The 24,934-nt window shown below is 40.7% G+C and overlaps 1 protein-coding gene across 1 annotated transcript; it reads right to left on the bottom strand.

Moving 5' to 3' along the window:
* Positions 1 to 1,014: 1,014 nt before the first annotated feature.
* serinc2 (serine incorporator 2) lies at positions 1,015 to 19,122 on the bottom strand. Its single transcript, XM_063010525.1, has 10 exons — positions 19,060 to 19,122; positions 15,818 to 15,979; positions 15,222 to 15,409; positions 14,098 to 14,177; positions 13,065 to 13,202; positions 11,998 to 12,167; positions 9,806 to 9,896; positions 6,055 to 6,211; positions 4,430 to 4,645; positions 1,015 to 2,376 (listed from the first exon to the last, which is right to left on the bottom strand). The coding sequence occupies exons 1-10, from the start codon at positions 19,096 to 19,098 to the stop codon at positions 2,238 to 2,240; spliced, it is 1,380 nt and encodes a 459-aa protein (XP_062866595.1). The 5' UTR covers positions 19,099 to 19,122; the 3' UTR covers positions 1,015 to 2,237.
* Positions 19,123 to 24,934: the final 5,812 nt, after the last annotated feature.

Below are 24,934 nucleotides of genomic sequence, written 5' to 3'. Positions count from 1 at the left end.
TATTCTACCAATATTTTATCCTGGTCCATTTACATTTGTGGCATTTAGCAGACGCCTTTATCCAAAGCAACTTACAATCATGACTGAATACAGTTTGAGCAAATGAGGGTTAAGGACCTTGCTCAGGGGCCCACAGTGGCAACTCGTTGATGGTTAGGCTTGAACCGGCAACCTTCTAATTACTAGTACAGTACCTTAACCACTAAGCCACTATTGCCGGTCCAGGTCAGGGTATACATATACACCGACCAGGCATAACATTAAGACCACTGACAGGTGAAGTGAATAACACTGATTATCTCTTCATCATGGCACCTGTAGTGGGTGGGATATAATAGGCAGCAAGTGAACATTTTATCCTCAAAGTTGATGTGTTAGAAGCAGGAAAAGCGTAAGGATTTGAGCGAGTTTGACAAGGGCCAGATTGTGAGGGCTAGACAACTGGGTCAGAGCATCTCCAAAACTGCAGCTCTAGTGAGGTGTTCCCAGTCTGCAGTGGTCAGTATCTATCAAAAGTGATCCAACGAAAGAACAGTTGTAAACCGGCGACAGGGTCATGGGCGGCCAAGGCTCATTGATGCACGCGGGGAGCGAAGGCTGGCCCGTGTGGTCCGATCCAACAGACGAGCTACTGTAGCTCAAATTGCTGAAGAAGTTAATGCTGGTTCTGATAGAAAGGTGTCAGAATACACAGTGCATCACAGTTGCAGGGCTGTTTTGGCAGCAAAAAGGGGGACCAACACAACATTAGGAAAGTGGTCATAATGTTATGCCTGATCGGTGTACAGCCACTCTTCTAAAAAGGCTTCTCCTAAGACTCGATGCCCAATTGGTTAAACCAAAGGTTCGTTTTTAGAGAAACACACCAAGACTCGATTTGGGTCTAGCCAGTGGTGGGTTAGCCTAGTACACTGCTGCATTACTAGTGCCAAATTAATTTGGTTAGTGTTTTACATTTATTAAAACATAGTAAAGTGGGAACAAAAATACTAGAAAAATATAAAACATTCAACATAAATTGTACAATAAAATGCTTTAATAATGTTATCTGAAAGATAGAATGTACAAACTAATATACAAGTAAATGAAGCATAAAAGATAAATCATGTTTCTTTAAACTAACTTAACATACTACATTGGCTTTAGTTTTGGTCCAAGCGCAGTATAAAACCTTTATTTAAATTCGTTTTATCATTTATTTTATCAACATTAGAAAACATAATAAAGATTTAAAAATACAGAGTATAAAATTAGTGCAGCAAACTGTGTTACTTGTATGTGATTTATAATATGTATGATTAGATAAGTACAGATTGTGCTGTAGATAAAAAGCAGAATTTCCTTCTCAATACTCGATAAACTGATTACTAAAAAAAAGCTAATTACATTTGGCAGCATGTTAGAAGCACTGAAAGGAGAGAAAGTCTGAGTGAGCACTTCCACGACTTTGGATAAGGAGTTTAAGATTTGTATGCTAACCTGTGTATAATTGTATGTACAATTTTAGAAACCCTGGTTAATGACAATAATATTTAAGTAAAAAATAACACATTTATTTACCTGAGACAATGTATGTGGTTGCTTTACATTTAATTGACTTTAATTAGAGAACAACAGAAGTGTTGTTCCTTCTAGATTCTTTGAATCTTATTGGCTTGTTTGATGCCTTTTTCTCCCAATCTCAGTTCTGCTATCAGCCGGCCAGGCGCCTACACAGACATGACTGGCCATGTCTAAGGGAGGACAGACCTCTGCTGGCTGATTGTTGTCGCAGATCAGTGCATGGCTTGTGCAGGTAAAAAGAAGCGGTAGGCTACTACACAGGTGTTGGAGGGGGCGTGTGTTAGGTACAGCCCTAAGGGTTAGGGTAGAGGTTTATTTATTTATTTATTAGGATTTTAACGTCATGATTTACACACTGTGTTTACATTCATGACAGATTCATCAGTTTACAAGTTTCATGTCAAACACAGTCATGGACAATTTCGAATCTCCAAGTAACCTGACTGCACGTCTTTGGACTGTGGTAGGTAACCGGAGCACCTGAAAGAAAACCCTTAATCTGATCACATCACACCGTCTGTAGTGAAAAGTGTTTTACATTTCAAATTAGCGTTGAAGTTTTGCTCTTATCCTATAAACATCATTGAAAAGCAATAAAGATACAAAGCTGTGAGTCTACCGCATCAATCAAATCAAACAGACAGAAACGCCAGGTCTGTGCGACCCGTTGCCGTTTAGCTGAAGTCTCGGGCACTGAGGATCAGAGGAGCCACGAGGGTCCAGAGGTACAGGGCTAAGGCCAGCCAGCTCGAGCAGATCTTCACCCACACTGCTGGCATGGTAGTCTGCATGGCATGGTACTTCGTGTCGGGCCTTGGATAAAAAATGGATAAAAAGAAAACAGAATAAAAATGAATCAAATTTACATTGTTTGAACATTTTTTTTGAACGCCATTCGTTTGAACGCCATTCTGTGGTTTTAAATTTGGTTCAACCAGCAAAAATGCTGCTCATCTGGAAACAGAAACAGGTGACATCAGGGATGGCAGGATGAATCATGTCATTGCTATAACAACTACTGGGTGACTCAAGTTAGTCACCTGAAAATGCAGCCGTATGAAAAGTTTGGGAGCAAAATGAAATACTCTAACCCTGAATAAATGATCTAAACAAGACAATGGGTCTGTCCAAAAATCTAGTGATCTCTTTAAATAGATGGCAATTTACGTCATCCTACGCACTCCCGAGAAGAAGGCTGTCCCAGTTCTTAGATGCCTTAAAATGCTGCCTACTAAGGTGCCTTATTTCGAAGCGATAATCTGACTGAATAATGATGGAGCATCCAATAAATTCTCATTGATTTTTAATTTGTATACAGGTGCACGTGTCATTTATTCGCAAGGTCGGACTTGTCAGTGACAATTTAACCATTTTCGGTACACGGAGAGAGATCTCCTCCCACATGCTAGCGAGTTGTGCCGCCTCAGCCTATTGGTTTGAATGGCCTAAGGCTAACTGTGTTAGCTAAGTAAGCGAAAACTGTGGTAGTAGTGTGTCCCTAGGTTTGGTAATGGTAAAACATTAAAAAGCTATTTAGTTGTATGCAAAAGGTTAAATCCTTTCCTTTTTTTGTCTATGTCAGTGGTTCTCAACCTTTTATATCTCTTAGACCCGCCTGTGTTAAAAAAAATTCTTCTTAGCCCCCCCCCGACATGGTTATGATATTGATGAAAGGTATTGTTTTTAAACAAATGTTTATTAGCCTTCTGCTAAATATTTACATAGGCCTACAAAAGATGCTTGTGTAGTGGTCAGCTTTTTAGCTTTCCATTCAAAAAAACAACTTAGTGTTTTACTGTATTGTTGATGTTTTGTATGGAGGAAAGCACATGCACAGATGACTCACTATGGCTGAGGTGCACCTTTGCTGGGAAGTTTAATGAATCCATAACAAAGGCTTTACTGCTAGTGCTTGCAGAGCTTGTGTAACCTTGTGTAAGCCCATCTGTTGGCCTGCAAGTTTGTGGACGGATCAAATATTTGTCCAAACCCAGGCTATAGGTTGTTTATTATTATTATTAAGATTTCACTGTATAACTCCTCTTATTGCTAGGACTTCACTGTATAACTCCTCTCCACTGTGCCGGGACGTCATAGCATACTGAGTCACTACCAGGACTATCAGGACAGACTCACTCTGTTTATGGAACCTACATTGCACATCTGTGAATATTTACAGCACAGGACACTTTTATAATTGTCTAATATATCACATTTTACATATCTTTGTTATATTTATTATCTACAAGTATTGTACAGTAATACTTATTTAATAATTTTTTTTAACGTACCTTAGGCTGCTCTAATATTTGACTTTTCCTTTGGAATTAATAAAGTGATCTACCTATCTATCTATTTACCATCATGTTTTACACACTTTGGTAACATTCATGACAGAACAGGTAGTTACTGGTTACACAAGATTCATCAGTTTAAGTTTAATATCAAACACAGTCATGGACAATTTTGTATTTCCAACTCACCTCGATGGCATGTCTTTGGACTGTGGGAGGAAACCAGAGCTTCCAGAGGAAACCCAGACAAGTGGAGAACATGCAAACTCCACACAGGAAGGACCTGGACCGCTCTACCTGGGAATCGAACCCAGGACCTTCTTGCTGTGAGGTGACAGTGCTACCCACAGTCCAAAGACATGCAAGTGAGGTGAATTGGAGATGTCCATGACTGTGTCTGACATTAAAAACTGATGAATCTTGTGTAACCAGTAACTACCTGTCCTGTCATAAATGTAACCAAAGTGTGTAAAACATGTCGTTAAAATCCTAATAGATAAATAAATATCTGTAAGATTCTTAATTGAACATTTGTGTCAACATCTTAAAAGCTCTATGCGCTGGATACTCACTGATACCAGTTGGTGAGGGTCATCATGATGTACAGAGATGCCAAGATAAGGCAGAAGTGGAAGAAAGAGTAGCTGTAGGACACTCCGTCCTCTTCGTTATCAACGGCACGCCTAACCCCGTCATCTCCCTCGGCTGCCTCCGCGTCCGCAGCCAGCTCCTGCCTCTCCTCCGTCTGCATCAGCTTATTTACCTGAGAGTTGTTGGATGAGCGAATGCTGCAGAAGAGATAACAATAAAGAGAGAACAAGAAATATGTGAATAAAAATGTTACTAAACATTTCAACAACTTCAACCCGGGTCCTAGGATGCAAAATTTCAGTGTGTGTGTGTGTTTGTGTGTGTGTGTGTGTGTGTGTGTGTGTGAAATGACATGCTTTTTGTTTTCTTGGTACCATTCTCAAGCTGGCTGAGGAGAGCCTCAGACTGCACCTGCTTATTATGACAGGTCTGAACTCTTTCACCACTTCTTTGTTACCAGCCAGCAGTGGATTCTCCCAGAGAGCCACACCCCTATGTGTTTTCAAGTGACTCACATTTTGTCCATGATTTTTCATGCCACCCAGGCAACACAAACAATGCGTCTTACTCTCTCTATAAGGTCTTTGTCAGTCATGTGTGTGTAGTGCCTGTGACGTCACAGAGGCGCCATTGTGGAGGTATTGTTTTAATCAGCGGTACAGTGAAAGTAACAGCAAAGACACCTGAATTACTTTTATACTCTTTCATAAAGAGAGAAAACCATACAGAGACAAACTCAGCAAGGATGCCAGGGACCATTATTTGGATTAATTATCATCTGTTAACAGCATCGATAAGCTAAGTTGGTTGCGAGTGGGTGGAACAGCGATATTGTGCCTGTAGCGGTAAATGTTTGTATTGTTCATGCTGCTTATTTGGTGTAAAGAGTACTTCATTTTTTGTCTGAGTCTACTTACAAGTACAAGTAAAGTACAGATATTGAAACTTTACATAACTGTACTCGATTACCGTCCTGATTTGCACACACTCTTAAAAACAATGGTTCTTTTTAATTAAAACGATGGTTCTTCCGGTCGGCTGGGCGCTATCTAGTGGGCACAATTGGCAGTGCCTGCAGCGGACAATAATTGGCCGTGTCTGTTGTGTGGGATGACCGGACTAAGTGGGTGGGGTCTTTAAACACTGTGTAAAGACCCTGGTTAGCAGATATAGGCGCCTGTGCAGAAAGCATGGGTGAAAAGAAGGAGTCCACTAGGACTCTGCACGGGTCGTCGGAGGCGTGAGCAGCAATATACCCTCCTCGAATGCAATTGACTACGCTAAATCGAGAGAAAAAGGGGAGAAAATGCATAAATAAGTAGAAAAAATGTTGAAAAATGGTTAATTGCATTATTCTTAGGGTTCTTTGATTCTTCAGAAAAACCCTGCTCTAGATAATGTTGGTAACTTGCATTATTAAAGTCATTACAGTTTATTACAGTTATTACAGTGTTGTGCAAAAGTCTCTATTTTGCCTCTATTTTCTATTCTGCCTCTAATTTTACAGACAAAGCACAAATAAAAATAGAATACATTTTCTAAAATATCATTTTAATTATTAAATAATTACTCAAGTAACCAAAAACTTGTTCTTAATGGTCCTCACCTGGCATACAGTGTGCAAAAGAGGAAGAGGACCAATCCGACAATTCCCTGCGCGTCCCACCACTGGACCTGTCCGGGGGCGATGGTAGGGGTTGGAGCAGCAGTGCTGGTGGGGTTGTTTGTGACCAGCTGTAGCAGACTGGGGTTACACTTTCGGTCTGAGGATGAGAGAGAAACTGAATCATCAATAACTAATGAAGTAAAACATTCCCATGTAAAATACTGTACAAACCCTATAGGGACAAAAGTATTGGGACACCCCTTCTAGTAAATGAATTCATGTGTTTCAGCCCTGGCAAATGCTAACAGGTGAAATAAATCAGTGATATGAAGGAGATGATATGTCTCCAACTTTGCAGCAAGAGTTTAGGGAAGACCCTTTCCTGTTCCAGTATGACAGTCCCCCTGTGCACAAAGCAAGCTCTATAAAGGCATGAAGAGGCATGAAATCTGGGTGGCATGAACTGGAACATCGATTGATGACCAACATCAGTGCCCAGATGCTGATAGAGTGTAAATGCTCTTTGACTGAATGGGCACAAATTCTCACAGATATACTTAAAAGCCTTGTGAGAGGCCTTCTCAGAACAGTGGCTGTTGTTATAGTTAAGGTCACATAGAGGTTACTCTATTTTAATACCACTTGTCAAGCTCATGGTCAGGTGTGTAAATACTTTTGGACCGATAGTATACACCGACCAAGCATAACATTATGACCACTGACAGGTAAAGTGAATATCACCGATTATCTCTTCATCACGGCACCTGTTAGTGGGTGGGATATATTACGACGCAAGTGAACATGTGTTAGAAGCAGGAAAAATGGGCAAGCGTAAGGATTTAAGCCAAATTGTGATGGCTAGACGACTGGGTCAGAGCATCTCCTAAACTGCAGCTCTTGTGGGGTGTTCCCGGTCTGCAGTGGCCAGTATCTCTGGTCCAAAAGTGGTCCAAGGAAGGAACAGTGGTAAACTGGGTGTCCAAGGCTCATCGATGCATGTGGGGAGCGAAGGCTGGCCTGTGTGGTCTGATCCAACAGACGAGCTACTGTAGCTCAAACTGCTGAAGAAGTTAATGCTGGTTCTGATAGAAAGGTGTCAGAATACACACAGGGCATCACAGTTGCAGGGCTGTTTTGGCAGCAAAAGGTGGACCAACACAATATTAGGAAGGTGGTCATAATGTTATGCCTAATCAGTGTATATCCATATTTGCATTGTGTGCATACCAGCGTCTGTGTGTGCAAAAAAATCTAAATGACACTTGTAAATTCTGCCCAGTTACAGCACATCCAAAATAGCTGGAAACCCAGCAACCATTAGTGTCTGCTTAGTAATAGATGCTAGCTTGTCTGCTCAGAAACACTTGCTGTTATTTTTGGGTTAATTTGTTCACATGCTTCTCCTAATTTGTGTATCGAGCACAAAATAAATTCTCTGTTTAACCCAAAATGGTCAAAGCTCTTATAAGGGGAGTAAATCCTTTTATGTATGGACACCACAATCCCACTTTGTCCATGTAGTACTATATGCAACACCAATAATCTGAATTCTGATCTGAAATTTAGTAACAGTGATGCCCTGCACTGCATGACATGAGTCACGGTAGCACAATGAGTAGCCCTGTCGAATCACAGAGAGAAGGGCCTGGGTTTGAGTCCCTTTCTGTCTTTTCTGTGTGGAGTTTGCATGTTCTTTGTGTCGATGTTGGTTTCCTCCGGGTGCTCCGGTTTCCACACACAAGTCCAAAGACAAGCAGTCAGGCTGAATGGAGCTATTGCCCTAAGTGTGAGTGTGTGTGTGTGCGTGTGTGCCCTATGATGGATGGACGACCTGTCCGACCCTGATCAGGATAGTAAGGTAGTTATACACAATGAATAAATAAGTTATATAAATGTGCATAAATGTCCACCTTTTAAAGATGAGTGAATATATGAGTGAGTGACTACGTTACAAGCCTGGTCTGGTCTAAAAGTCATTAGACAAAAAAAACCCTAGTCCTCTAAAGGTTCCTGTGTTTTACTATATTTTTTATACGTTCTATTTTTTATTCACTCAGTCAGAGTGGGTCCAGTGTCACCTCTGCAAAACACTGGTGTGATTTACAGCAGTAAGTTCTGCCTTCTTCTTCTTTTTATTTATTCCTCTCTCTCTATATATTTTTTTTGCATTTTACTTATTTTATTTAACTAATTATACTACAAACTATACTAATTTCACTGCTAGCTTTTGTTTTCTATAATTATTAGTTACCATGAAAGAGTTTACTGATTTTACACAAATAAGATCTAAAGTCAGTCGGGGTCCCAGAATGATGTCAGTGTGGGTTCAGCACCACGGCTAGCAGCACAGACGGTGGAAAGAGTACTAAAATATTGTAATACTCAAGTAAAAGTACTATTACTTTAATGATTTTTTACTTAAGTACGAGTAAAGTTACTAATCTAAAAATCTACTCAAGTAAAAAGTAAATGTATTTAGAGTAAACGTTACTTAGTTACTTTTTTTAACAGGAGAGGGTGACAAGTCGATATAAATCTCACAATAGTTGTTTTTTATTGAAATATAATAAAAAAAACATGTTGATACAACATTTAAAACATTTAGGGATGTGTAATGTGTCATTTTAGTACAGACCATCCCATAAAACTTTTTCAAACTGTATAACCAGTAGTGATGGGTAGTTCGTGAACGATCCGATTCTATTGAACGGCTCTTTAAAATGAACGAAAGGAACCGAGTCGTGCCTTTGGGAGTCGTTATATATATATACATATATATAAAAGGAAGCGAGCCAAAAGATCCGACTCCCCATCGCAGAATTCACTGCAGCAGTTTCCCAGACACGATTTTGTTAGTGTTCATTTTACTCAATAACGGATGTTATTTCAAATGTAGCGAATTACAATTCTTAACACAAAACATACTTAAGTAAAAGTAAAATTACTGGTTGTAAAATCTACTTTAAAAAGTACAAGTACACAAAAAAACGACTCAATTACAGTAACGTGAGTAAATGTAATTCGTTACTTTCCACCTCTGCTTATACTGCACCAGAAAGATGGAACAAAACAAGCAAACTTGCACTGGACATCATGCTGGACATACATCAAGTTCTTAAAACAAGCTCTCACTAGTACCGTCAGCTTGTGGCGCAGCTGAACCGACACCGGAACCCTACGTGCAAAAACCCTCTGAGATGAATAAAACATGACTAACACAAGACTCATCAGTTCACAAGTTTAACATCAAACACAGTCATGGACAATTTTGTATCTCCAATTCACCTCACTTGTGCGTCTTTGGACTGTAGGAGGAAACCGGAGCTCCCGGAGGAAACCCATGCAGACACGGGGAGAACATGCACACATGCAGACCTATAACCTGGGGATCGAACCCAGTGCTACCCACTGAGCCACCAAGCAGCCCCAGTTTACTAAAAGGTGCATAAGGCTTTAGTGATATCTGATATGCTAAACTACAAACAGATTTCCCGTTTTTTTCTCCTTTTCTGTAGTATTATAAGATGCAAATGCAAACAATTTAGCTTAAGGGTCTCCTATGCTTTCATTTGTGAGCATTAAAGAATATAGTGGAGTGAAGAGCTCTAGTAAGCATGTCTATAATGTGACTAGCGTAATGTGTAAACACTGCTTTGGAATTACTGAGGTGCCTTGACATTTCACCTGGTCAGCTAAGGTTTGTGTTTGGAATTGCATTTCTGTTTGTAACTGTTGTGCAGGGGTGACTTACTGGGATTGTTGGACATGGCTGACCAGGTGAGGTACATTGTATACAGAGAGATGAGGGAGGACTGCAGTAGACCAGAGCTCGGCTGGGCTTCCTAAAACGTACACAAACAACACAAAACCCAATAAAAATGAGTCTTTAACATATGGTTCATAAAAATGTTACATTATCAGATACACTATATCAGAACAGAATGGTCAAATTTTAATTCTCATTTATTATAATGATGGAAGACCCATGACCTCTGACTGAGACACAGCTTTTTGACACTCAGCAGTCTATTCCGCTCCAAAATACCTTTACAGTTGTCTGACTGATTAAAGGGCCTTAATGTCTAGGACAACAAAGCAACTCCAAAACATTATGGAGCCTCTTCATGGTTTTTTCATCAGTCTCAAGTGCATTCTCCTAGAAAACTGTAGTTAGTCCATATGCATGCTGGCACTTTGTCCAATCTGCTTTTGTGTCTTGCTTGTAGAAGAGGGGTCCTGGAGTCCGGTATTCCAGTACAAGATTACATGAATGTACAGGGGTTGGACAAAATAACTGAAACACCTGTCATTTTAGTGTGGGAGGTTTCATGGCTAAATTGGACCAGTCTGGTGGCCAATCTTCATTAATTGCACATTGCACCAGTAAGAGCAGAGTGTGAAGGTTCAATTAGCAGGGTAAGAGCACAGTTTTGCTCAAAATATTGCAATGCACACAACATTATGGGTGACATACCAGAGTTCAAAAGAGGACAAATTGTTGGTGCACGTCTTGCTGGCGCATCTGTGACCAAGACAGCAAGTCTTTGTGATGTATCAAGAGCCACGGTATCCAGGGTAATGTCAGCATACCACCAAGAAGGACAAACCACATCCAACAGGATTAACTGTGGACGCAAGAGGAAGCTGTCTGAAAGGGATGTTCGGGTGCTAACCCGGATTGTATCCAAAAAACATAAAACCACGGCTGCCCAAATCACGGCAGAATTAAATGTGCACCTCAACTCTCCTGTTTCCACCAGAACTGTCCGTCGGGAGCTCCACAGGGTCAATATACACGGCCGGGCTGCTATAGCCAAACCTTTGGTCACTCGTGCCAATGCCAAACGTCGGTTTCAATGGTGCAAGGAGCGCAAATCTTGGGCTGTGGACAATGTGAAACATGTATTGTTCTCTGATGAGTCCACCTTTACTGTTTTCCCCACATCCGGGAGAGTTACGGTGTGGAGAAGCCCCAAAGAAGCGTACCACCCAGACTGTTGCATGCCCAGAGTGAAGCATGGGGGTGGATCAGTGATGGTTTGGGCTGCCATATCATGGCATTCCCTTGGCCCAATACTTGTGCTAGATGGGCGCGTCACTGCCAAGGACTACCGAACCATTCTGGAAGACCATGTGCATCCAATGGCGGTGCTGTGTATCAGGATGACAATGCACCAATACACACAGCAAGACTGGTGAAAGATTGGTTTGATGAACATGAAAGTGAAGTTGAACATCTCCCATGGCCTGCACAGTCACCAGATCTAAATATTATTGAGCCACTTTGGGGTGTTTTGGAGAAGCGAGTCAGGAAACGTTTTCCTCCACCAGCATCACGTAGTGACCTGGCCACTATCCTGCAAGAAGAATGGCTTAAAATCCCTCTGACCACTGTACAGGACTTGTATATGTCATTTCCAAGACGAATTGACGCTGTATTGGCCGCAAAAGGAGGCCCTACACCATACTAATAAATTATTGTGGTCTAAAACCAGGTGTTTCAGTTATTTTGTCCAACCCCTGTAGGTTAACTTATTGATGAAATATCAGAAGTGACCATTTTAATCAAGCATCTCTTAAGTTGGTGGAAAATAAACTGCAATCTCCAGGTTCTGTAGGTTCCTGTTTGGTTCAGTTAGGTGGTTTGTTCTTTCCTTGGTTCATTCATTGTCTGTTTTACCACAGCTTTATTCTGATTAGGGTCACACAGGTTACCAGCCTATCACAGGGTACACTTACACTTATGAGAATATTAGTTGCTCTAATTAACCTGATTGCATGTACAAGTCTTCAGACTTGTAGGAGGAATCCAGAGCACCTGGAGAAAACCCATGCTTAACAAAGAAATGAACCCAGGCCCTTCTCGCTGTGAGGCAACAGCGCTACCCGCTCTACAACCGTGCCGCCCTATGAGAGGAGCAGTGAGCTCAGAAAGAGCACTACCTGGACTTTAGGGATAATGGACACGACAGACACGATGATGCAGAAGATGAAGTTCAGGCTGATGAAGACTTTGTGTTCGGCGCAGTCATCAGGTTGGGTGTAGTACACGTAGAACAGCACCATCGCAGCAAATGCGCATGCGTAGTGCACAAAGGTGAAGGACAGGAGGGCTGCGGAAAACAAACACAAACATCTTAAATGTTTAAGATTTGGATATTTTAACAAAAAAATGTAGCATGTATGGTAAAAAACGTCATTTTGGTTGAGTAAGTGTAGAATGATGGGTAAAAATGGCAATTATATTGGTTTAATGATATACAGTATGTTACAAGAACTTATAAATAGATGATATTTGCTTTACTATGCGAAGAATTGCACTCGGGTGGCGCAGTGGTAAATTTCACCAGCCCACTACTGCTGGGATCCGGGGTTTGAATCCCCATTGGTCTTACCAAGCGGTCATAACATTATGACCACTGACAGGTGAAGTGAATAACACTGATTATCTCTTCATCACGGCACCTGTTAGTGGGTGGGATATATTAGGCAGCAAGTGAACGTTTTATCCTCAAAGCTGATGTGTTAGAAGCAGGAAAAATGGACGAGCGTGAGGATTTGAGCGAGTTTGACAAGGGCCAAATTGTGATGGCTAGACGACTGGGTCAGAGCATCTCCAAAACTGCAGCTCTTGTGGGGTGTTAACGGTCTGCAGTGGTCAGCATCTATCAAAAGTGGTAAACCGGCGACAGGGTCATGGGCGGCCAAGGCTCATTGATGCACATGCTCAAATTGCTGAAGAGGTTAATGCTGGTTCAGGATACAAAGTGCATCACAGTTGCTGGGCTGTTTTGGCAGCAAAAGGGGGACCAAGACAATATTAGGAAGGTGGTCATAATGTCATGCCTGATCTGTGTACTGTATATACATAAATTGGCTATGTCTGAGGGGGATGATTGAGGCCATACGGTGGATAAGCATCCTTTGCTGGGTGTGTTGCTGCATTGTGCCAATTGATAAAACTATTAGCACATGCCTGTAACTGCCAGGACTTAATACGTTGATCTTACCTGCATACCAGCACCTGCTGTTACCATTCTCAGCATTTTCCACCCAACTCTGGTTCCAAGTGTGAGCAAAATCCACCAGCAGGATGAGCTGCATCAGGATGAAGATAAAGGAGCCCACCACACCAAAATAGTACCACACTGTAGAGATAACACAATGCTAGATTCATTACATTGCATTAAAGTCTTAGAATAGCTAACACAACTGCAACAGCCAATGACAATCCTAATGAAACAATAACAAGAACACCGTGTTTATAATGTCACTACGTTTAGGAGTGATCTTGCTAGTTTTACCAACTGAACATAAGTGGAATGACTGAGTCTGTACTGGACCATGCTGACTTGCACATGTATAAAGGTATCATTTCCCAGAAAGTCCATTGTATTTTTAGCAAAGCGATGCCAGTCTTTATTCTGCACACAATACAACAGCGTGGCTTCATAGACACGGAGTGCATGTGCTTGACTGGCCTGCCTGCAGTCTAAATCTGTATTGTATTGAAAATGTGCATCATGAAAAGGGGAAGGGTGGCAGGATGGCTTAGTGGGTTGCACTGTCGCCTCACAGCAATAAGGTCCGGGTCCTTTCTGTGTGGAGTTTGCATGTTCTCCCCGTGTCTGCGTGGGTTTCCTCCGGGAGCTCCGGTTTCCTCCCACAGTCCGAAAACATGCAGTCAGGTTAATTCGAGACACTGAATTGCCCTATAAGTGAACGGGTGTGTGTGTGTCTGCCCTGCGATGGACTGGCGTCCGGTCCAGGGTGTTACTGTGTGCCTTGCACCCATTGAAAAGTTGGAATAGGCTCCAGCCTATGTAGCATCAAGCAAGAATAAAGAAACATTTTACCAAACAAGGTGGTAAACATGCCTCTGTCCCAACTTTAGTTGGTATTGCAGGAATCAAATTCTAGCATAATTGTGTTTTGGAAATATAACCAAATCTGGCCAATTAAAACAGTGGAAATCTTTTCTTTGTACTTTAATCAGTTAAATAAATATTAAAGAATATAAAAATATTTTAAAAGCATGTGTACCTGTGTTAAAAGTGCCATCTGGGATGAAGAAAGCTCCTACTGTTATACCAACCAGTATTAGGAACTTAAAGAACCAGAATCTGAAAAACACACAAAAACACAACTGCTGGAATCATGTGACAAAAACGTTCATTGATGTTGTTTGTACTTCACTTACTTCAACACTAGAGGGCAGCAGAATCGCTTACATTTATATTAAACCGTAATGTGTAGTTACACTAGATGTCCAGATGCCAAAACAGCAGCCAACATGAATTCCTTTCATTTCTTCCTCAACTTGTAAAACTACATTTCTGATTAGAGACTGGTCATGCCAAATACAGGTATTTTAAATAATAATGTGCTTGATTTGCTTTATTATTTTGTTCCTTGTATTATCAGTCATCCTGAAGCCAGAGCACAGCCGTCAGAACACATTTAGATAATAATAATAATACATTTCTTACACCACACACTACAGTGGTACCTTGAAAGTCAACGTCAAGTGGTTCTGGGAGAGGCGTTAAGTTTTAAGGTATTTTTTTCCATAAGGATGTTTGGGAAACCTGTTAATGCGTTCCATGGTCCCGTGGAACTCCATATGTTTTAGACTAATGTAAAATAATGAGGTTGTTTTTGACACCTATACACTAAACATAACACAAATATAATATCAAAACACTGAAATACAACTGAAAACAGTTAAAAATCCATAAAAAATACAATAAAATCTGCACTTTACCTATATCTTTATCTTTATTGTTTCCTTATGCTTCTTAATCAAGGAGATGCTTAATCTTGGAATATCGTATTCCATTCAGTAAAGGCGCATTCACATGAGAAGTGACACATTAGTTTTTCACTTCTTTTTAACGATAAACGTTTTAGACTCTCTTGAAAAAAAGCTGATACTTCAGAACCCCGAGCTATAACACAAGTTTAAAAGTGAAATATGCAAATCCCTTCCATTCTTAGGTTTAAAAAAGCATGCGGAGTAACAGATGGACTACAGTTAGTAATAGTAAACAAAGTGCTCCTATATGGTAAGTGGAACTGATAAAATGGACAGTGAGTGTAGAAACAAGGAGGTGATTTTAATGTTATGGCTGATCGGTGTATATTCGAACAGCATTTAAGCAACATACCCGTTCTGAATGGCGCCTCGTGGGTCCTTGCTGCTGCGCACACGAATCATGATGAGGGAGAAGAGGAAGAAGAAGCAGGCCATGGCAAAGCACATCCTGTACACTGACTTATAGCCTACGATCACCTCACAGTTTACTTTGCCTTCAAAACCAGGTATGGACGCACCCTTTTGGCAAAATCCAGGTATCTGTAAAGCACAGACGTCAAAGAGGTAAAAATTAATAAATAATAAATAAAAAGTCAATCAGGATTTCATTCATCTACTTTCATTTAGTCTATTTAATGCCTCTGGTTTCTCTCCAAGTCTCTCAGCGATCAATCAGAGTGCAAACATTAAAATTAAAGCTGGCACAATTTCACGCTCTTGATTTTAAAATGTCCCTTGATAAGGAACAAAATTGCTGGCACAGGGCGACAACCAAGGTCGAGTTATCATCAGACATCAGAGTGGCGCAATGATGATTTCCCAGTAATGCGAGTCCCATTTCACCACTAGCTATAAACATTATAGTGATAATTTAAGTGGTAGCAATACCCAGCAGCTGTGTCATCTGGGTGGTCTGAATGTTTTGGCTTATTAGCGTATCTAATGTACCTTTTCAAGCTGAGTCTCCATGCCAGGAAGGATCATGATGATTGACACCAAGGTGCCAAGTAGCAGGAAGAAGGAGAAAGCCAGGCGAGTCACGGTGGAGTTATAAGTGGATGGACAACATCCCGACAGCAGACACGGGGCAGAGCCGCACAGACAGGATGCCTACAACAGAGACATGCATTAATAATGCTTAAATTATAAACATACCATGGAAATGATGTAGCTAGGGATTATTTTTACGTCATCAGCTGTCAGCACTTGTTTATGAAATATATTTTGCTTAAATAAATAGCGTTGCATAGTTCAAGCATTAATAAGTGTTTGTACATTTGTTAATACATGTGCTTTATTTAAAGGTTAGACTTCTTTTATGTTTAGTGAAAGATTAAGCTAATAATGCAAATATGTAATTTTGAATCTACCTGTACATGCAATTTAATAACATACACTACATCAGGGCACGGTGGTTTAGTGGGTAGCACTGTCGCCTCACAGCAAGAAGATCCTGAGTTCGATCCCCAGGTGGGCTGGTCTGGGTTTTTTCTGTATGGAATTTGCATGTTCTCCCCGCGTTCTGTCCGCATGGGTTTCCTCCGGGTGCTCCAGTTTCCTCCCACAGTCCAGAGACATGCAAGTGAGGTGAATTGGAGACACTAAATTGTCCAAGACTGTGTTTGATATAACCTTGTAAACTGATGAATCTTGTGTAATGAGTAATATGTATGTGTAATGTGTAATGTGTAATGTGTAATGAGGTGCCCAATACGCTGATCGCGATCTACCAGTTGATCGGACAGTGCATGCTGGTAGATCGTGCCTCATTCAAACAGGTCAACTTGATTTGGCCACTGTTTCTTTAATTTGCAGTATGTTACCAGGGTTAACCCTGCCCGCCAAAAGCACTGCAAATCTAGAACGTTTTAATTCATCAGTAGCCAGTTTGCGCCATTTCTGCCTGTTTCCTTTTGTAACCGGCACTGTTTGTGAAGATGAGAGCGCAACCAAGAACAAAGAAACCAAAAACGCTTCAATTTAGGCAAGAACACTGCAAAGACGGCTGTTTCATTCATATGTGGAAGAAGCTGACGGAGAATATTCAGATCTCACGTTACATACGGAAATTTTAACCCTACAATCTGACATTCATATGAAGTCAAGCGTCTTTGCTGGACAATTTTGGAACCTGCTGGCTGAGGAAAAATATCCAAACATAAGAAACTGTGCCGCATATTTGACAGCATTTTGGATCAACCTGCTTGTGTGAATCAGCCTTTTTTATCATGAAAATAATGAAGTCTAAATATCGGTCCATGAACACTTGAAAGCCTGCTTGAGAACCAGCATGAGCAGCTATTGTCCAGACTACATAAATCTGGCTGACACCATCATTAGAATAAGGTTAGTGTGGTTTTTCAGTCGCTTGACCTGTAATGCTGAATATCAATACAGTGGTACCTTGTAACTCAACATTCCCTAAACTCAAAATCTTTGAAACTCAACGCCCTTCGTCGAGAAATTTGTACCCTTAAACTCAACGTTTCCCTTAAACTCAACATGTTCTGTTACTTGGCGCTTGGCTTGAGCGGTGCAGTGAAACATCAAAGTGTGACTATGAGACGAAACTGCATTTGTGTGGAATAACAGTCAAATTCACTCTGAAAGCTCCACGTGTATCTGTGTTTAGCAGGATTTTTTGTCCTGTTTCACTTTTAAACTTGTGTTATAGCTCAGGGTTTTGAGAAATTGTAAGAATCAGCCTTTTCGAGAATCTAAAACGCTTACTGTTAAAAAGCAGCACAAAAGCTAATGTGCCGCTTCTTATGTGAATGCGCCTTTACTGAACGGAATACTAGTATAATAGTATTCCAAGTTCAAGCATCTCCACAATTATTTAGTTATTTATTTGATTTTTAACGCCACTTTCTACACTTGATTGTGTTATTTATGGCATGATGTTATGTTTAAATCTTTTTTTTTTTCGTTTACATTTTTGTTTTCATTTTTGTTACTGCCAGAAAGTTTAAGATTTTTCTTGTGTTTTCTTGGTTTAGGGCTTCTTGAACAGTTCCAGGTATGTGTAGTTGTTGTCTCTCTCTCTGGTGTATTTGGGGCATTCTATTAAGATATGTTTTATTGTAAGTTGTGTTTGACATCTTTCACATGTTGGGGGATTGTCTCCTTTTATTAGGTATTGATGGGTGATTTTCGCATGACCTATTCTGCATCTTGTGTATATAACCTGATCCACTCGTCTTCCTTGGTGAGTTCTTGGATTATTTTGTATATTTGGCTGTATCTCATGTAGTTTGTTTGTTGTCTGTGTGTCCCACTCAGTTTGCCATTTTTCCTTGATGTATTTATTTATTGATGGCTTGATATCTGTTGCAGGGATTTCTCTCCACAATTAAAAAGCATAAGGAAACAATTAAGAAGTAAAGGTAAAGTTCAGGTTTTATTGTATTTTTTTTTTTTTGATTGATTTTTAACTGTTTTCAATTGTATTTCAGTTTTTTTATTATATTTGTGTTATTTTCAGTGTATAAGTGTCAAAAACAACCCCATTATTTTACATATGCCTAAAATATATTCAGTTCCGCAGGACTATGGAACGCATTAACAGGTTTCTCATACATCCTTATGGGAAAAAATACCTTAAAACTCAACGCCTTTTAAACTCAACTCCACTCCCAGAACCAATTAACGTCGAGTTTCAAGGTACTACTGTATAGGCAACTGAAGTGCATTTTAAAAAATGATGAGGCCAACCTTTTTAAAAAGTAGATCACGATGACCTGTCGACTGAAATAGTAGATCTCAAGCCACGAAAGTATGTGCACCCCTGAACTATATGGCCAAAAGTATGTGGACACCCCTGCTAATTATAGCATTTAGGTGTTTCAGCCATACTCATAGAACTCCATACAAATGCCCATGGTTTGGGGCATAAGATGTCCAAGCTCAAGCGTCCACATACTTTTGGTCATATCGTAATTGAACACATTTAACAAATTTAAATGAACATTTCTCTCAGTTGATTTAGTTCTACACAGTAAATATAATCACCATCTTTATTACTTATCTAACACGTGACGTTGTACTGAACGCGGAAATGTTCAATCACAGTAAACAAACCGAAAAAAGTTACTGAAAGTAATAAATACCACCTTCCTGAAGTAGTGACTTTTAATTTAAATCTATATAAGCCAACTATTATTATTTAAAAGTGTATAAAAAGTACTTACGCAGCTCGCAAGCGAGCACAAAGCCATACAAGCGCCCATTTTAATACACTGCGTTATACTGTACTTAGCTTCAAAACGCGGAAGTTTTCTTTCTCTAGATATGTGATGAGGTAAAACTCACCGAGCCCGCTGTGATTGGTCCGTTTACCTCAGCGCTTTACAAACGGACAAATCCGATTAGAAACCCAAAAACTGCTGTTTTGGAATGGAATCCCAGATCACACAGTTGCATTAATTTGATATTTTTTCCATGTACATTGAATTAGGTTGATTTAACATTAATAAAAGGATGTTTTTATTCATATAGACATAAACTTAACATTAAATCAGCCATGTGTTATGGTTACTTTACAGTTGAACATATAAAGTGTCAAAGGTGCTGGTCAGGAGTCAGGATTAACTTGATAGGGGTAGTTGTAGCCTAGTGGTTTAGGTACTGGACTAGTAATCAGAAGGTTGCCGGTTCAAGCCTCACCTCTGCCAGGTCGCAGCTGTTGGGCCCTTGAGCAAGGCCCTTAACCCTCAATTGCTTAGATTGTATACAGTCACAACTGTAAGTCGCTTTGGATGAAAGCGTCTGCTAAATGCCGAAAAAATGTAAAAATGATAGCGCTTAATAATTGGGATTTTTTGGAGGGACATATGCTGCCATCCATGGAAAGTATTTTCCTGGGAACGTGTTTTCCTGCCAGGCCTTAGCCAGCAAATAAAATGCCACAGTAAGTCTTTGTAGACATGTGCGTGTGCTTGACTGGCCTGCCTGCAGTCCAGATCTGTCTCCTATTGAAAATGTATTGTTTGTCATGAAGAGTAGAATCAGATAACAGCACATAACATGGACTGTTCAAACAACAAAAACGTTAACAATTAGTATCCTCAGTTCCCAAACCAATAAAAAGTGTAATTAATTGGAACACAGTGGTAAACAGACTCTATCTCAAATTTGTAAAAATGTGTTGCAGGCATAATCATTACACAGCAAACCATTCTGCTCAACATACCTAATCTGGCATAGTTTGTAGACATGATACCATTATTTTAATCCGGGCTTGGTACTGGCACTAAGAGCTTACCAAAAAGTGCACTTCCCAATGGTTAGGCTGTTCAAATCAACAGACAAGAAGGATGTAGGAACACACAAAACACTTTTTTTTAAATAAAACAATTTGAGAAACACATTACTCTCATATAAAAAAGTAACTGTTCCTCTAGCTTTGTGCTGCACCCACACTACCTCCCTCGCGAGAGTGTCAACCCAAGCCTGGAGATACCACAAAGTAACTTTTTTTGTTGTTGTTCCTCGGCCTTTTGTCCCGTTCGGTTGCGGGGTCGGCTCTGGGCGGATCACGATCCGCATTGATTTGGCACAATTTTTACGCCGGATGCCCTTCCTGACACAACCCTCCCTATTTATCCGGGCTTGGGACCGGCACTACAATGCACTGGTTCGTGCATTTAGTGGCTAGGTGCATATAGGACAATTCAGAGTTTCCGATAAGCCTAGCTGCATGTTTTTGGGCTGTGGGAGGAGACCGGAGCACCCGGAGGAAACCCACGCGGACACGGGGAGAACATGCAAACTCCGCACAGAAAGGACCCGGACCGCCCCACCCGGGGATCGAACCCAGGACCTTCTTGCTGTGAGGCGACAGTGCTACCCACTAAGCCACCGTGCCGCCCCATAAAGTTACTTATTATTATAATAATAATTATTATTAAGACTAGACAACTAAACAACACAATGGTTTTATTGTTTATTGTTTAATTATGGTAGGGTAGTGCTGGGGTGCAGCTAGTAATGTACAGGGTGTCCCTAAAGTCTGGACACATATCACTAACTGTATGTTTACTAAAATACACACTATATATATATATATACATTGCATTACAAGATTTGCATTGAAGATGTTATTGATTAATATTCTAATTAAAAAATGTATTGGAATGTATTACAAATATGGATTTTGCCTATGTGTCCAGATTTTAGAGACACCCTATGTGCTGTAGAGCAAGAATGTCCCTGAGAACCTGGCTGCACAGGGAACATTCATGCTTAGATGGAAAAGGGCCTTCCCTAAACTGTTGGTGCAGAAGTCAAAACAATATAATTCTCTTTATATAATTGATTTATTACACCTGTTAGCAATTAATGGTGCTGAATCACATGCATTTAAAAATTACAAGAGGTGCGTCAGTACTTTTGTCCATGTGGTGCATTTGGATTAGAACAGTCGGTCTGCGCCAGTTTAAAACTGGTGCACCGTGAGACACGTGGCTGTCTTTTCTCCCCCATGTGGTGGTACAGTCTACATTAAAAGAGCCATGGTAACCCACTGCTGCTATCGTACACTAGTGTCTGATGGAGCTGAGTCTGGTATCAGTGTAAACATGATGACTGATTAAAAAGGAATTTGCGCTTTTTGAGCGGATTTTGCGCTGCGGACTGACTGTTCGGTAAGTGCTGCTTCATTGTATGCAGAATGTAACAGTTATAACGCATGAATGAAGTGTTAATGATATCCTAAGTCTTGCACCTGATATATACAGTACAACTTGGAGAGAGACATTTATTTATGCATATTACTTTTGACACGCACATCTGGATGCACGCGCATTGCGCGTTCATGAATCGTATTGATAGAATCGTTGGTATCTGTTCTACTGTATGTTCACAGTTTGTCATAATGAATAATCGTTTTTTTTTATTATTATAGTCATTACATTTAGTCACCCAATAATAAATCCAATGGCAAATAATGAAGTTCTTAGTGTAGTACATTTCTAGCTTTGGATCATGTTGACATGTATCATGCTGTGATATTCCCATTCTACCAGGTCCCAAAAGTGATCCACTGGATTCAGATATTATGACTTGGGAGGTCACGTTGTACACAAAACTCATTGGCATGTTCATGAAACCAGTTTGTGATTAAAACCACTAGTTTGTGCTTTGTGACATTGTCATGCTTAAAGAACCACTCTAAATTGAGAGGCATTGTTAACAAAGGGACCCTTTGGCAAATGTAGATACCAATGCTGATCCCCACTGCTGATTGAGGAGAGCGAGACAGACGCACGCCCCCTCCGACGTGTGTGCAGTAGACGACTGCATCTTTTCACCTGCACGAGGCGAGTTCAAATGCGGATCAGCTTTGTGCACGGAGAGCCACACCCTGATCAACGCATTATTCCTCGACTCTGTGCAGATGCCATCAATCAGCCAGCAGAGATCGTGGTGCATCAGTTACGAGGAGTCCCTATCCGGCTTAATATCCGGCTATCCCCGCCCCCATATGAACAACAAGCCAATTGTTGTTCATATAGTCGCCCAGCCGAGCCAGATGGCAGAGCTAAGTTTCAAACCTATGAGTTCGAAATGTTAGCTCTGGTGTGCTTACATGTTTTACCTCACAGGTCAGGGTCCTTTCTGTGTTGAGTTTGCTTTTTTTACTGCTGCGCTACCTGAGCGACTGAATGTGGTCATACTTTGACATCTTATTGTTTAGTGTTAAAGTTGTCATGTATTGTTAAAATATCATCATACAAATTATCATTTCACGAAGTATTGTAACTATATAATAAACACTTATTATATGTCAGGACCCCCACAGGACCACCACAGAGCAGGTATTATTTAGATGGTGGATCATTCTCAGCACTGCAGTGACAATGACATGGTGGTGGTGTGTTAGTGTGTGTTGTGCTGGTATGAGTGGATCAGACACAGCAGCGCTGCTGGAGTTTTTGAATACCGAGTCCACTCACTGTCCACTCTATTAGACACTCCTACCTGGTTGGTCCACCTTGTAGATGTAAAGTCAGAGACGATCGCTCATCTATTGCTGCTGTTTGAGTTGGTCATCTTTGAGACCTTCATCAGTGGTCACAGGACGCTGCCCATGGGGCTCTGTTGGCTAGATATATTTGGTTGGTGGACTATTCTCAGTCCAGCAGTGACAGTGAGGTGTTTAAAAACTCCAGCAGCATTGCTGTGTCTGATGCACTCATACCAGCACAACACACACTAACACACCACGACCATGTAAGTGTCACTGCAGTGCTGAGAATGATCCACCACCCAAATAATACCTGCTCTGTAGTGGTCCTGGGAGAGTCCTGACCATTGAAGAACAGCACGAAAGGGGGGGAAACAAAGCATGCAGAGAAACAGATGGTGCTCCTGTATGGTAAGTGGAGCTGATAAAATGGACAGTGAGTGTAGAAACAAGGAGGTGGTTTTAATGTTATGGCTGATCGATGTAAAACAATAGCTTCTGAAAATAGAATTGCATCACATTTAATTGCTTGCACATACTAGTTGTTTGAATGATCTGTATTTTTCAACATGTCTAAGCTGGCTAAGGGAACAGTTTAGTTTAGTCCTTTGTTTGAGTGCTATTCTACACACTCATTCTCACAGTGTTTGTTCCTTCTCTGTCTCTACACTCACTCTGACAGCAAACTGGTTCATGCCACAGGGCAAGTGATGCCTGCTGCCCTGCTTTCTGTGCCACCAGGGGCCTTGCCAAGAGTTGTGCAACAGTTTTTTTTTTAAATTATTGCTGTTATACCTTTTAACTTGGTTAGATATACTAGACTAACTACACTGATCAGCCATAACATTAAAACCACCTTGTCCACACACATTGGTTTCTACACACATTGTCCATTTTATCAGCTCCACTTACCACATAGAAGCACTTTGTAGTTCTACAATTACTGACTGTAGTCCATCTGTTTCTCTGCATGCTTTGTTAGCCTGCTTTCACCCTGTTCTTCAATGGTCAGGACCCCTACATGACCACTACAGAGCAGGTATTATTTAGGTGGTGGATGATTCTCAGCACTGCAATGACAATGACATGGTGGTGGTGTGTTAGTATGTGTTGTGCTGGCATGAGTGGATCAGACACAGCAGCGCTGCTGGAGTTTTTATAAACACCTCACTGTCACTGCTGGACTGAGAATAGTCCACCACCTAAAGAATACCTGCTCTGTGGTGGTCATGTGGGGGTTTTGACCATTGAAGAACAGAGTAAAAGCAGTCTAAAAAGTATGTAAAGAAATAGATGGACTACAGTCAGTAATTGTAGAACTACAAAGTGCTTCTTTATGGTAAGTGGAGCTGATAAAATGGGCAGTGAGTGTAGAAACAAGGAGGTGGTCATAATGTTATGCCTGATTGGTGTACTACTACTATAATTCCTAATAGGTAATACATACAGTACTACTAGTACTAAAACAAAACTACGAATGCAATTACTAGTAATATGGAAACTATTAAATAGGCTTATAATAAGCGTATTATAAATAGGCTTACAGTATTGTTAGACAGTCTATGACAAACTATTACCACTACTACTAACAAGCAGACACAATGCATAATAAATGTAAATAAGTGCCAAAACCAGGATATCAGTCTAACTGGGACCAAAACCAAACAGCAAGCAGGGCACACAGACTCACTGACACACCACTATCTGTGCCAGTTTGCACTGGAGGCTTTTTAGTATACAGTAGAAGTTAAGGGAGCAGAGCAGCACCCTGGACCCAGCATGCAATTTAACAGTGTCCTTAGAACTGGCTGCCATGTAGTTAATTGAATTCTTAGTTTAGACTGGGTTATCAGGTCACCCAGTCAGGATCGGGCACTTGTATGAAGTGTTGTGCTTTAGTGGCTGGACACCAGATTAAAAGTAGAAACCACTTACAAACAGCAAAACATCTATTATACTTTTAATCTAACTTACACTGATCTACACTGTCCATTCTACCAGCTCCACTTACCATATAAAAACACTTTGTAGTTCTACAATTGCTGACTGTAGTCCAACTGTTTCTCTGCATGCTTTGTTAGCCCGCTTTCACCCTGTTC

This window comes from Trichomycterus rosablanca, chromosome 2 (genome assembly GCF_030014385.1).
Source record: "Trichomycterus rosablanca isolate fTriRos1 chromosome 2, fTriRos1.hap1, whole genome shotgun sequence".
NCBI classification, from domain to species: Eukaryota; Metazoa; Chordata; class Actinopteri; order Siluriformes; family Trichomycteridae; genus Trichomycterus; species Trichomycterus rosablanca.
This window is presented reverse-complemented; position numbering and strand designations above follow the sequence as displayed.

What these genes read in the sequence shown, in the direction of transcription:
- serinc2 (XM_063010525.1), bottom strand. Translation starts at nt 19,098, where the DNA reads ATGGGCGCTTGTATGGCTTTGTGCTCGCTTGCGAGCTGC. An exon ending in AGATGGCACTTTTAACACAG is followed by an intron (nt 13,203 to 14,097) that starts GTACACATGCTT and finishes TTATCTCTACAG; the next exon opens with TGTGGTACTATTTTGGTGTG. An exon ending in AGCCATGTCCAACAATCCCA is followed by an intron (nt 6,212 to 9,805) that starts GTAAGTCACCCC and finishes TCTCATCCTCAG; the next exon opens with ACCGAAAGTGTAACCCCAGT.